Source organism: Typopeltis vanoorti, chromosome 11, assembly GCF_054136105.1.
Source record: "Typopeltis vanoorti isolate ZY-2024b chromosome 11, IOZ_Tvanoo_1.0, whole genome shotgun sequence".
In the NCBI taxonomy this organism is placed as follows: Eukaryota; Metazoa; Arthropoda; class Arachnida; order Uropygi; family Thelyphonidae; genus Typopeltis; species Typopeltis vanoorti.
Genome location: NC_143559.1, coordinates 128,002,646 through 128,017,260, shown reverse-complemented (window position 1 = coordinate 128,017,260; position 14,615 = coordinate 128,002,646). Strand labels below are relative to the sequence as shown.

The window sequence follows — 14,615 nt, the reverse complement described above, 5'->3', positions numbered from 1 at the left end:
AAAAAGTGCAAAAACGCACCTATATTTGGAAAAATGAAAGATCAGCTCCTGATTCAAAGTTTCCAAAGATAGAATTATTACTCTACTGTTTTGTAGTAATGCATCAAGTGATTACATGACAAATCTAGTGTTTATTAACCAATCCTCAAATCCTCATGCTACAAAAGATTAAAATATGAAAAAATATGCACTATTTTATTTTACCTAAAACATTTATGCATTATGTGCAATGAAGTTTAAGTACAATTTTAATTTTTATACTATGTATTTTTTTCATAGTTTATATGTTTTCTTTACTTACATGAATTACTTGAATTAAATAAAAATATTTTTTTTGTTGAATATGTCATTGTTGTTTATATAATTAAAAAAAAAATGATTTTGGAACATAACCCTACTTTTTTCTATGTGATCTGAGACTCGCATAACGCAATTTATATAACACGCCATTTCTGTGGAACCTAACATCTGCATTATACAAGGGTTACCTGTACTATATTTCTTCAAAAACACAGGGATTTTTATGGCATAATATATCTGAAAAGATGAAAATATGAAGAGCTAGAAAGAAGATTTCATGAAAATCTGGAAGAGTTGTACTGTTCCGTATCACTTTGCTTGACAGTTCATTCTTCCTCATAATGAACAGTTGAAAATAAGTGCAATCATTTCAACTTTAACTTGCTAAATTAATTTGTTCATCATTTTGTTTTCTAAGTTTGTTGAGTAATTTCTTAAGAGAAGATAAATCATATTACAGTATAGTTTTGTCTCAATGTGACTAAATACTGAATAATTTTGCTTTGATTTCAGTAGGTGGATTAGTGAAAAAACATCTTTGAAAAACAGTGGCAAAGAAGAGTGTGATAATGAAAAAGATGGGAGTAGCTATACATTTCTTTCTTTTATAGTTGATGTTCTTTGTACAGATTTTGAATTGTTTCTTTTTAAGTAAGTTTTTATCTAATATTGATGTAAGATTATTGCTGGTTTAATTATTTAATTATAAATCTGTCTTTTTAAACTTTGACTTTCATTTCTAGAAATAGTTGGAAATTTTAACTTGAGCTTTTTTCTTGGTTTTATTCGTTGACCAGATATTAATAAATGATATACACAAATTAGGAGATCTTAGGAGATCTTAAAATGTGGCACATAGTTTTGACAGGTTTGAGAGCAACTCTGACGTTGAAAGACTTCATGAGTCTGGCTATTTTTGTTAAAATTGAGCCTGCATAAGGGATGACACTGGACGATGTATATTGTCCGACAGGAGGTTGTTGCTGTGCATGGTTTCTATAAAGAATCTTTTTGATTATATTTTTTGGGTAACGTTGTTTACTAATGTTTGAGATATGAGAGTGAGTTCATCAAGGAAATCTTTTTCTTCTGAGATAATATTGGTCGCTCTATTTTTAAGCATATGTATTATGCTGAGTTTTTGCAGAATATGGTGAGACGATTTGAAGTGCAGGTAATGTCCAGTGTCTGTTGGTTTTCGATAGATTGTGAGCTGGATTTGTCCATTCTCTTGTTTCTTTATTAGTGTATCTAGAAAGGGCAATTGGTTATTCTTTTCAAGCTCTAACGTGAACTTTATTTTTTGATAGAAGGAATTTATTTTTGTAATGAAATAAAATAGTCACCAATGTACCTGTTGAAGAAGTTATCAAGATCATAGAAAATCTTTATCCATATGACACAGTCAGCTTTTTCACCATTGCCTCAAATTGAATATTTCAAAGTGAATAACACAATTTATGAACAACTTGATGGCTTAGCCATGGGCAGTCCCTTATCACCTCCCTCTGCTGATCTGTTCATGGAAAAACTAGAAGCTGACATCCTTTCCAAAGTAAATCCAAAGCTGTTGGTTTGGTGGAGATACATAGATGATGTTTCCATAATTTGGAAAGGCACAGAAACTACCTTATTTGATTTCCTTACAAAAATAAATTCCTTCCACCAAAAAATAAAGTTCACGTTAGAGCTTGAAAAGAATATTTCATTTTCTAAATACACTAATAAAGAAATATACAACATAAGATGTGTAGTCTGTCACTTAGCTCCGGATATAGCCAACAACATCAGACTTGATGTCACCAATATCCTCTCCCAGTTGTTTCCTCCAAAAAAGTAATTTATCTTCTGGTCAACTTGCTGCTCTCATAAAGTTCCAGAAAGAAAAAAGTATTGTCATCACCAGAGCTGATAAGGATAATGCCATAGTTGTCCTTAATACCATAGAATATAATTGAAAAATGGATATTATTCTTCAAGATACCTACATCCCACTAGCTCACAATCCCACAAAAATGCAAAAAAAAAAGTATCTTTTAACAGTTAACTTTTTTTAATGAAATTTATATTTCTTTTTATTGGAAACAGCTGGGGATGCTTAAGGGTCAAAGCTGTATAACTGAGAGGAGACCTCCACATAGCCTTTAAAGGAATGCGGAGAACCGACCAGGGCTTCTGACCTAATGTCCAATCCTCACCTTCTCGTGGTGCACCCTGTTAGGTATTTACTTTGATACTGAACGAACGAGGATGGGCTGGCAATTTGGGATTTAGCCGACCAAATTGTATTCTTATTGGTTAAACCAAAATAAAAAATGATGGTACAACATGACAAAATTTCATTCCGGCTGGGGCGTCGCTCGGTTAAACAAGGCCCCCGTTGTTTTCACCAGGGAACCAGGGCGAACAGCGAAAAGTCAGCTACTGGAACAAATCTGAAAACAAACCCCAACTCAACATAACCAGAGTTAAAGATCGGTACTATCAACGTAAGAAGCCTGAATGGCAAAGAAATGGAGCTAGCTGAGGAATTAGATAAGTACCAGATCGACATAATAGGGGTGACTGAAACAAAAAAGACCAAAACTGGTGAGATCTTTCTGAGCAATAAATACAAAATGTTATATTCAGGCAATGATAATCAAGGAAAAGAAGGAGTAGCCATAGTATTCAACATAAAATACGAGACTAATCTTCTTGAATGGCAGTCAGTCTCAAGTAGAGTAATGTGGGCAAATATGAGAATGGGGAACTGGACAATGAGACTTATTTGTGCCTATGGTCCCACAGAAGGTTCTACTAAGGTAGAAGTGGAGAAATTTTTTGTGGCTTTAGAAAAAGCAACTGACACAATGAAAAAGGAAAAGTTGGTCCTTGTTGGGGATCTAAAGCTTTTGCTCTTACAGAATACACAGACAAATGTAAGAAAGCTAAACAGTGTGTAAAACTAGCTAAACAAAAGTCATGGGAGGACTTTGGCAAGAATATAGAAAATAAATATCAAGAAGGTGGAAAATATTCTGGAGGTTGTTGAAGAAGCTTAGGAATGGAGGAAAGAGTGCTGTAAAAGAAGTTAGAGATGATAAAGGTGACATGAAAACAGGAGAAAAAGATATCCTTGAAGTATGGAGTAATTACTTTGAAAAACTGCTAAATGAAACAAGCAGTGATGACAGCACAGTGATAAAAAAACACTGACCAGGCATGCAGTCAGCAATACATATCCATACTTGAAGTAGAAAAAGCCATCAAAGGCTTGAAATGTGGAAAGGCAGCAGGAGTAGATGATATTCGACCAGAAATGCTGAAGTACGGTGTTATAAAAGTCTTACAGTGGCTGCATTGCATAGTTCAGAAAGCCTGGACAGAGGGACGAATTCCTGATGATTGGAGTAGAGCTCTCATAGTACCTATATAAAAAGGGAAATAAAACTGAATGTGAGAATTACAGAATTATTTCCCTACTGAGTGTTCCTGGCAAGATCTATGCAAGTATACTTGAGAAACGGTTGAGAAGAATTGTGGAAGAAAAGCTTGGTGAAGAACAAGCTGGATTCAGGCCAAATAGAGGCTGTCAGGATCAGATCTTCACTTTACGACAAATAGTCAAGAAAGCATGGGAATACAACAAAGATCTGTATTTAAGTTTTGTCGATTTGGAAAAGGCATATGACAAGGTGCCAAGAGAGAAGCCATTCAATTGACAAATATAGTTTCAATGGGGCATTATATCAAGCAATACTTAGTCTTTATTTGAGTTGTAAGTCAGCAGTTAGAATTGAAGGAAGTACAGGAAGATGGTTTAATGTTAAATCTGGTGTGAGACAAGGATGTACATTATCTCCTCTGTTATTCATTATCTATATGGATCACATTATGAAGGAATGTGGTATTAAACATGATATCAAAATTGGAGATGTTAATGTCAGCTCTTTGCTTTATGCGGAGATGATGTTATACTTCTAAATAAATCCGCTACAAGTCTGCAAGATTCTCTGACTAAATTGAATAGCTGTTGTAATAGATATGGTATGAAGGTCAGCAATAAAAAGACAATGAAAATAGGCAGAATCGTTGTGAATGGAGAACCTGTGGAACAAGTAAAACATTTCAGCTACTTAGGCACGATTTTTACTGGAGATGGTAAATTAAATATAGAAATAGACAACAGAATCAGCAAAGCTGGTATGGCGGGAAGTCAATTGAATAAATTCATATGGAATAAGAAAGAAATTAGTCGGAACACTAAATTAGCTGTATACAAGACAGTGTTCAAACCAGTTTTAACTTATGGATCTGAGAGCTAGGTCAGAAGTAAAACACTTGACGAAAGACTAGAGACCGCAGACATTAGAGTCCTGAGAAAGATTAGAGGCGTGAACAGATGGCATCAATGGCAATATCATATTAAAAATGAGGATATTAGGAAAGAACTTGACATTGTCAGCATCCAGGAATGTGTTAGCAGAGCTAATCTCAGATGGTATGGTCACTTAAATAGAATGGGAGAGGAAAGATTAGCAAAACAAGTGTTCTCTGCCAGGTTGGCAGGAAAACGACCCAGAGGAAGACCAAGATATAGGTGGATTGATACGGTACAAAGTGCTTTAGACGATAGATATATAAGATCTGTTAATGTTGGAGTCTTGACAAGTAACAGACTGATTTGGAGGAAAATTGTAGATAGGAAGTTAGCAATGATGTAATTTTTTTTCATGTAGTACTGTCATATCCTGTACACCTCTTGAGGGTACATGGCAGAAATTTGATGATGATGGAAACAGCTGAGGCTTTGTAATAATTGTTTTACAAGAAAGTTTAAAGAAGCCTTTGAAATGCTGCAGATCCCCACACAGTGTAACAAAAATCAAGATTTATTCCTATACCAAGTTTGGTCTGCTTTCTTTAAAAATTAACTATCACAGATCTAGGATATAACATGTGCCACATTAGAGAATGTAACAGCATCAACTAGCATTGTTCCCGTAGATATAGAATAATTAATTTAATGTTTTTTTTTTTTATTCTGGTTACTTGTTTCTATGTACCATTTGTGAAGTTCTGATATCTGCTTTGTTTAGTTAATTGATTCTAGTATTTTATGTGTATAACTTTTGCTATTACCACTGAATGATGTAAGTCTGACTTACAAAACTTGTTGGATTATATTTGTTTATTTTATTAAACTCATATGTCTAAAAACATGGTCTCAGTACTGAAAATTTTCTTGATGACACTGATTTTTTGTATGCTGTGTTGTGATGTTTATGCCAAGAAAGTGGAAGTGTAAGTCAGGCCAAAAAAAGACCTGATCTTCTTTGGAGATATGAGTTTTGTTAAAGGGAAAGATAGCGAGATCATTCTTGTGAGAAATAAGACAGGAGTGTAATTTTTCAGCATTGAAATTCATACTGGTGGGACTAATCTAGTTTGGTAACTCGATCTGGTTATCAAACTACCAGGTTCGAGACTACATTGTGATTGGTTGTTGAATTTAATGCTCTTGTAAAATTGGTGATTTTTATCTGTTTTATTGTGTTTTTCTCTTAGAGAATTAGTTTAACATGTTTTTGTTAAGATATTGCAATATTAAATATAGTTTAAAATGGTGCCAAAAACGCACAAAAATGTAACCCTAAGAAGAGTAGTGAAGTTGAGAATAAGAAGACTTGCTCCACTAAAGGTGGATATTGAATATATTGAGGAGGTTATTGAAAATCAGTTAACCTCCAAAATAGCAAAGTTGTAGCAGATTATTAGAGAGATGGTGTGGGAATTGTAGAACATCAACAGCCATTTGAATTGAACATACAGAGGATAAGAAAATTAAGCAGCAAAATAAGAAACGACAAAGTATGGAATCAAGTAAGTTAGTAAGTAACAAAGATCAGATAAGTAATGTTGATTGTAAAAAAGGATATTATTTAGTATGGTAACTCTATCATAAAGCATGCTGTTGATGAGTAGGTTATAACTTCAAGTTTTCTTGGAGCAAAAATTAAAAATTTAGCACATGCAATTCAAAATCAGAAAAGAAAAGCAAACAAGATAGCAATTGGAGTAGGTACTAATGATTTAACTAGTGATAAGTTCAATATGAGAGAGGATATGAATAGGTTGTTAGAAGAAGTAAGAGTGAGAAAGTGAAAATCGTAAGTATATTATCTCAGTATGATAAAAACGAATTAAGAAGGGCTATGATGATTCGATGCATAGATTGTGTAGAAGGAATCGATATGAGTTTTTGGATGTGAGTTTGAGGAAAGATTGGATTTGTATAAGAGGGATGGCCTACACTTGAATGCATTTGGTGTCAGGAGTCTTGAAAAAATTAATAAATGGTATGAGACTTAACACAGAGATTCAGGGAAACTAAAATATAATGGAACGATGAGACGGTGGCATTGTTAATGATGGGAATGGGCATTTTAATGGAAATGATTTAAAATGATTTGATTTTGTGTTCATCTGGTTCGGACCCATCAGATATGATTAACTCTGTCTCTTTATATAAGGCACTAGAGAAGATCAGTGATCCGAAAGTTGTCCAACTGTGTTATGCAGACTGCAGACAAGAGTATACAAAAGAACATGCTGGTAGATTATTATGTCTGTACATGAATGCTAGGAGTATCAGAAAGAATGGGGTAGAATTTGTTGCCTTGGTCACTATGGTGGTACCTCAGATTGTAGCTGTTAGTGAGACCTGGCTATCAGAATCAGACATACTAACTGGTAATGTAAAGGATGCAGTATTTTTAGGAAGGATAGATAGGATAGGAGAAGAGGCATGCTGCTTGTGATATCAGCTTCCTCCTTCCCGTATAGGATATTTACAGTAATGCAGTTGAACATAACCTTCAGTAGTGTTGGATGAGATATTCACACATCTAGGAGCATTACTTGCTGTGCTGCCTACTGTCAGTTGTGGCATTGATGCCCCCTCCTTTGATACAAAAATTTCATGTTATATGAAGATACTGTAATTACATGTTCATGCTAGCTGAAGGAAATCATCTTGGAATACTCACTCTTGAAAGCTTTGGCTGTAATTTTAGCTGGAATCATACTTTAACAAAAACATGTATTGCTTTCACCCTTGATGTAAGTTTTTTAAACAGATTCTTGAGAATAATTTCTCCAACACTGATCATAAGTTACTCTTTATTTAGCATGTATTTGCTTTGATGTGAAAACTTTTTCCTGTATATTTTCACATTTATGATGAATAAAAATCCTTTGCAGTATTTTCAAGCTTGATGTAACTTGTAGTTTTGCACTGTTGAAACACAACTGATAGTTTATAGTTAATCTTTCCTGCTATATGAGCCATTCACAAGCCAAATCGATTAACTCTACTTTTTTGAATTTTTTTAAATTTTAGTGTCACAGCACTAAATTAGATTGACTCTTAACTTTTTATATTCATAATAAATTTCTCTAATAATAAGGATTAACTTGTTGGCCATCGAATAATAAATAATTTATTTCAGAAGCCAATCTAATTAATTCCATATGCTAATGTAAATCGTTGTAATAATGCAATTCAAACGCAGAAGCAAGTACTTAATGATAATGGTAAATTGTTTAGTGCTGTCTCATCACAAAAAAGTAAAATAATTAATCAGTTACAGTCTAACTGTCGCAGAAGTAAGTACTTGTGAATTTTAGTGTCAGTTGTTTTTAGAAAAAAGAAAAATTATACGGTTATAATATCAAGATGGATGAGACTAATAATAATTATTTGGATGTGGAAAATGATGAATCTGATGGTTCTTCAATACGATTTATTAGCAGAAAGCTCGACTCAAGAAAACGTTTATGTATTTCTTCAGATTTGTCATCTGATTGTAGCAGTGAAAACATTACAACAAATAATTCGATTGGGCAGAAAAGAAGTTGTAATCCTGATAAATGGGCTCGAAATGTCCAAAAACATAGAAGAATAAAAGGTTTGGAATACAGAAATAGAAGGGAAATTTAATACCTACAAAAACATTTGTAGATGTAATATGTCGATGTCGTCTGAAGTGCAATGAAAAAATTACTTTGGATGAAAGAGAAGTTGCCATGGAGGCATTTTATAATTTAGACAGTCAACTTGAGCAAAATATTTTTTTAAGAGGTTGTATTAAAGTTAACCTCTCGGGGACCCTGTAACCCCTAGAGAGCGCGTCCCCTGGATGGTGGATAGGGGAGCCCACCATGTGTGCGTGCATGTGTATATATATGGTGGGGTGGTTCGAATATACTGAATAAGGACTCGTGGACCAACAGGGCCATAAGGAACAATCATCTTGATTGTAAGGGAAGCGGCACTCCCATGGACCCCTAGCTGGATCTATCCTCTCCTTCTACTTTGAGGAGGATCCACTTACTTTAATCTTTCCTATAAGGCCTTATCAGCCAACTCTTCTTATTTTATGACCCTTATGCTATTAGAGTACTCGAGGGCCATGGGGTCTTTTCATTTCTGGCCTTACAACTATGCCCTCTCTATAAACCTTACTATAATTCTTTTATAATCTACTCTTTCCCCTTCAATATATCCTATTCCTCCTATGGGTTTAAATTTGGAAGAATGCTAGTTCCAAAAGCCTTAAGGTAGCAGCCCTACCACTGAACTATTCCATCGTCAGGCTAGTCCCCTGACATGGAGAACATAATCTTACTTGTAAGCTGACAGAAAAAGATAATTGGATTGAATCTATGGGAAACGACCCTGGAATGGAAAAGGTAAAACAAAAATGGAAACGACAAAATATAATACACATAGCAAACTGGAATGTAAGAGGAATAGCATATAAAGAAATAGAATTAGACCAGTTATTAAATGAAAGAAATTTTAAAATATCAGTAATCACTGAAACAAAAAAGAAATTAAAAGGAACTATGAGAACTGAAAATTTTAATGTGATATACAGTGGAGTCGACAGAGACCAAAGAGCACGAGCAGGAGTCATGATTTGGATTCGTAACTCCCTTTCAAAACAGTTAAAACATTATAAATTATGGAATGAAAGAATAATAGAAGCTAGAATAAAAATAGATAGAGGCTATTTAACAATAATTGGTTTATATGCCCCAGAAGAGGGAAGAGAACAGGATAATATTGATTTTTATAATCAGCTACAGAACATATATAATAAAATAAATAAAAATGATTACATAATTTTAGCAGGAGACTTAAATGCAAGAATTGGAAACACGAAAATTAATAATAATATAGAAATACATGGAGAACACACTCTAAACAGAAATGATAAAAAATTGATTGACTTTGTAGTTTATGATAACCTAAAAATAATGAATTCCTTCTGTAAACATAAAGACATACATAAATATACTTGGGCAGCTAGAGGATGAAAATCAATGTTAGATTACTTCATATTAAATGAAAAGACATCAAAATTTTCACCAGATGTTAGAGTTCACAGAGGATATGAAATAAGCAGTGACCACTTCCTTGTTAAAATAAAATTAAGATTACCACCTAAATGGCTACAAGTAACAAGAACAGAAAGAAAAATTGAAACATTTGTTTATAAAACTAGACTATTGAATGACACAAATGTACAATGGCTATATGAACAAGGAATTAACCAATATCTAGACAAAATGAAGAAATAGAAATAGAATGGCTTAATATAAAAACGATACTAAATGCAGCAGCAAATGAAAGTTTAGGAAAGACCAAAAAATTCAATAAAAGGAAAAAAACTGAAGATCTGCAATGATACAATGAAAGAAATGATCAAAAAGAAAAAAGAAGCCTATCACAAATGGTTAAGCAGTAAAAGATTAGAAGATGAAATAGAATATAAAAGAATAAGAGCCATAGCTAAAAGAGAAGTCAGAAAAAGACATAGAGAATCATGGAATAAATTTGTTTCTAATTTAGAACATGATTTATATAAAATAGACCCAATGCATATAAGATTTTGAAACACTTAAATGCAGATACCAAAGAAAACATAAAATTAAATACTGAATTGAAATTAGAAGAATTTCTAAATTACTACACAGAACTGTGGACAGACAAATATTTTAAAAAAGACAACTGGCAAACAATTAACGAAAATGAAATAACTGAAGAAGAATTAGAAATCAGCCTGAATGAAACAAGAAATGGAAAATCACCTGGAGAAGATAAGCTAGGTTCAGAACTATATAAATATGCAGGAACAATATTCAAAGAAAGACTTATTATTTTTAAATAAAATTTACTCAACTGGTATATTTAAGAAAGGTAATAGAGATGACCCTAAAAACTATAGAGGTATCAGTATGCTAAATTCCTGTTACAAAATATATAGCAGAATCTTAAATAACAAACTAATGAAATATTCCGAAAACTTTATTCTAGAAGTACAGAATGGATTTAGAAAAGGACGATCATGTATAGACCCGGCCGTTTGCCTAAAATTAATAATAGAGAAAAGAAGATAATATAATTTAGAAACACATATTGCATTTATTGACTTTGAAAAAGCATTTGACAAAGTTAAAAGAAAGACAAATACCAAATAATATCCTAAAAGTTATCACAAGTATATAATGAAAATAATCAAATACAAATAAGATTAAATCACGAGCTATCACATACGAGAGAGATAAACCAAGGGGTCTGACAGTGATGTCCCCTCTCAGCAACTCTTTCTAATATCTACTTAAATGGAATAAAAATTTACATCAAGGAATTAAACTTTCTCCTAAAGTTAACTTAAACACTCTCCTCTTTGCTGACGACCAAATAATAATTACAAATTCTGAAGATAACTTACAGAAAGCTATTTTAGATCTAAATGAGATATCCAAAAGATTATGGTATGATAATATCAACGGAAAAATCAAAAACTATGGCCTTTAAAGGACAAGATCCAGCAAGAACTAAAATAGTAATAGATAACAAGATCTTAGAACAGGTGAATTCATTTAACTACCTAGGATGTACGATCACATATGAAAAAGATATAAACGTAAAAATTGCAAAATATTTAAAAATAACAGGTGTAATTAACTATATTTAAACCAAACCTAGTTCAAAAACAAACCAGGCTAAAAGTATGCAATACATTAGCCCTACCGGTCTTAATGTATGGAAGCGAAATCTGGACAATAAAACAAAAAGACAAACAAAGATTAACAACAGCAGAAATGAAGTTTATGAGAAAAACTGCAAAATATACCCTATTTGATCACAAAAGAAACAAAGATATTATGAAAGAATTAAACCAAGAACCAGTAATAGAAAAAATTAAAAAATATAAACATAAATGGATGGAACACGTTCAAAGAATGAAAACAGAAAGATTACCAAAACAAGCCTTAAAGTACAAGCCATTAGGAAAAAGAAAACCAGGACGTCCTCTTAAATGATTCAACGATGACTTCTAAGGCCGGAACAGGCCATGCTAGGCTGCTGAAATCCTTGATACGCATGATGACGATGATTAAAGTTAACGAAATAAAAAGAAGGTACCAGAAGGATAACAGTAAAATGCCAAGATCACATTCTTTCACGTATTATTTTAGAAATAGCTGAAAAAAATGATATTTATGTTTGCAAAAAATATTTTAAGGATACTTATCAGATAAGTGACGGACAAATATATGACTGTTGTTGTAAAGAACAAGTTTCATCTTTGATTGATCATCGCAGTCTCCATGTTCCAGGCAATAAAATCGATGACACACGTGTTATATAGACTCATTTCCCGCCTACACTAGTCACTATACAAGAGCTCACAATCCAAGACAAAAATATTTAAAATTTACATTTCAAGCAACTGTCTAAAGATACATACCAAACTTGTGATTCTTTGCAAATAAAAATACACTCTTCGGATAGTGAGGGAATTCGGATGGCAAAACTTGAAAATGACGCTCATAAGAGGCTGGACAGGCTCATAGTCATATGGCTGCAGATGGAATGACAGCATCCGAAAAAGTTTTTGTATTTTCTTTCGACTTAGAAAAAGCTTTAGCCTTTCCTAAACTTACTACATTGGTAGTTTATTATAAGCGAAATTTATATGTTTATAATTTCGGTTGCCACGATTTTCATAAAAATATAAGCCACATGTTCGTTTGGCCAGAAACTGAAGGATCTCTCTGGTCTCAGGAAATTTCATCATGCCTAATAAAGTATATAAAGACTTATGCTAAAAATTATGAAAAAATAATAACCTATTCAGATTCATGTACCGGACAAAATAGAAATATCAAAACTGTCTTAAGTTTATTGAAATTGGTTTAGAGTACAGAAATAAGAGCTGAGTCAATTGAAATGAAATTTTTGGTAAGTGGACATAGTTATTTGCCTAATGATTCAAAATTTGCCATTATTGAGTCACATGCGGAAAAAATTCAAAACATTTTTTCACCAGATGATTGGTACAATATAATCAAAACCAGTAAAAAGAAAGCACCATTTAAAGTGGTTCAAATGACTCATCAGGATTTTTTTCTCATTAACAGTTACAGGGTTACCAGTAAATTGGCTTAAAATGCACTGGATAAAATTAGAAAGGTCGAAACCCCATGTCATACAATTCAAATATGACTTTAACGAACATTCAGAATTTCATGCCATTAATATAAGAAAATCTCTAGCAGGTAGACCACTAGATCTGTAAAATGTAGAGCAGCCTTTATTCGAAGACTGAATTTGATGTTATTACTTTTTTTCACTTGCCAAATCGATTAACTCCCTTAGTCATGCAAACATTTTAATAATAATAACGATTACTCCAAGGATATTCTATCTTACTAAATAGTTTAAGGAAATTACAACGTACAATAGAATATACATTAAAATAAATTTTAATACACTTCCAGTATTTCAGCAACGTCACGCTGCCATTTTCACAGGAACTTAAAAACAAGACACATGCACGCAAACACAATACAGCAAAGAATACCAACATTTCCTGCTAGGGGGGGCACCATCAGGACTTTTTGGAGAAAGAATAGCTTCCTGCTTCATCCTCATTTACTGTGTGTTGTGCTTGCATGCACGTGTCTTGTTTTTATGTCGAAATATTGGAAGTGTATTAAAATTTATTTTAATGTATATTCTATTGTACGTTGTAATTTCCTTAAACTATTTAGTAAGAATGTATAACCAATATCTAAACTTTTCCATGAATTACGATATTCTATCTTATATGTCGTTAGATAAAAGCTACATCTGCAATAATACATTCTACAATGTTTATTTGAATTTATATTTTAAAAGGAATTTTAAAAAACAATGTATATTATTTTATCACTTTTCTCCACTTTTTGTTTTGTGGAGTTAATTGATTTGGCAAGTGAGCAGCTCATATGTTGCTTTAGTATTTTGCTGCTTTTATGAAAGGGAGGAAATTTAAGTTAAATATCTGACATGCAGAGTGAGAAAATACAAATTTGCTTATATTATGCAAAACCTTGCTATTTCATTTATATAAAAACTTAATATACTTGACCAGTTTTAATTTATTTTCAGCACTAGTTCTCAGTACATAATTAAGGAGCTACATGATGAGGAGCTTCGTCCCTTAGTATCTCATATTTTTTGGCTAGATGGAAGTATGAAAGTCAACCGTAAGATCAGAGAACTCTTTCAATATTTTTTTCAGGTCTACTGTTCAGAAATTGTACACCGTCTCAAGGTGATTGTTTTTATTATTTCTCTTAAGTTTTCCTTAAGAGCATATTTCTGTGTCATAAAAGTTTGACTTGGTGGCCATTTTGTAAGCTTAATTGTTAAAATTGTAGGGTAATTTGACTATAATTTTTAGACTATAAGAGGATTTTTCCTATTGAGTATGCCCGGTAATATTTATGCATGCATTGTTTCCTTTCCACAATTTTTCTGAACCTTTCAGAAATAGTTTAAAAAAATTGTGGAAAGGAAAGAAACTTGGACAACTAGAAGCTGGATTCAAGCCAAATAGCGGTTAAGATTAGATTTTCACTTTAAGACAATCAAGAAATAATGGGAATATCTTTTTTTATTACAAATGTTTGTTAAATTCATTACGTTTTTGTTTTTGCTTTATTATATGTAGAGTAAGGACACATTTGTGAAACTTGTTTCAATTTATATATATAAAAAACATAATGTTTTCCATTTTTCCTTGGTGTTTCAAATGAAGGTGTGTTAACTGGTATCAGGTTGGATGGTGGGGGGGGGGGGGGAGATTTGTTGACAAGTGATTTAAAAATTCCTTTTAAATGATCTTTTGTTATTGAAGATTCATCCACAAGTGCTACTTTTATTAGGTCCTTTACTGTACCACTGATAATCTGTTTCCCAAAATTTCATA

At 32.6% G+C, this 14,615-nt stretch overlaps 1 protein-coding gene across 2 annotated transcripts in view; it reads left to right on the top strand.

The window, feature by feature from the left end:
• Positions 1 to 14,615, top strand: part of LOC150102038 (uncharacterized) — a 266,372-nt gene that overhangs the window by 147,325 nt on the left and 104,432 nt on the right. For both annotated transcript variants that reach the window (XM_090400132.1, XM_090400133.1), the window contains exons 8-9: positions 814 to 951; positions 13,793 to 13,958. In XM_090400132.1, coding sequence (XP_090256258.1) covers positions 814 to 951; positions 13,793 to 13,958 — 304 coding nt within the window. The remainder of the gene's footprint in view (positions 1 to 813; positions 952 to 13,792; positions 13,959 to 14,615) is intronic.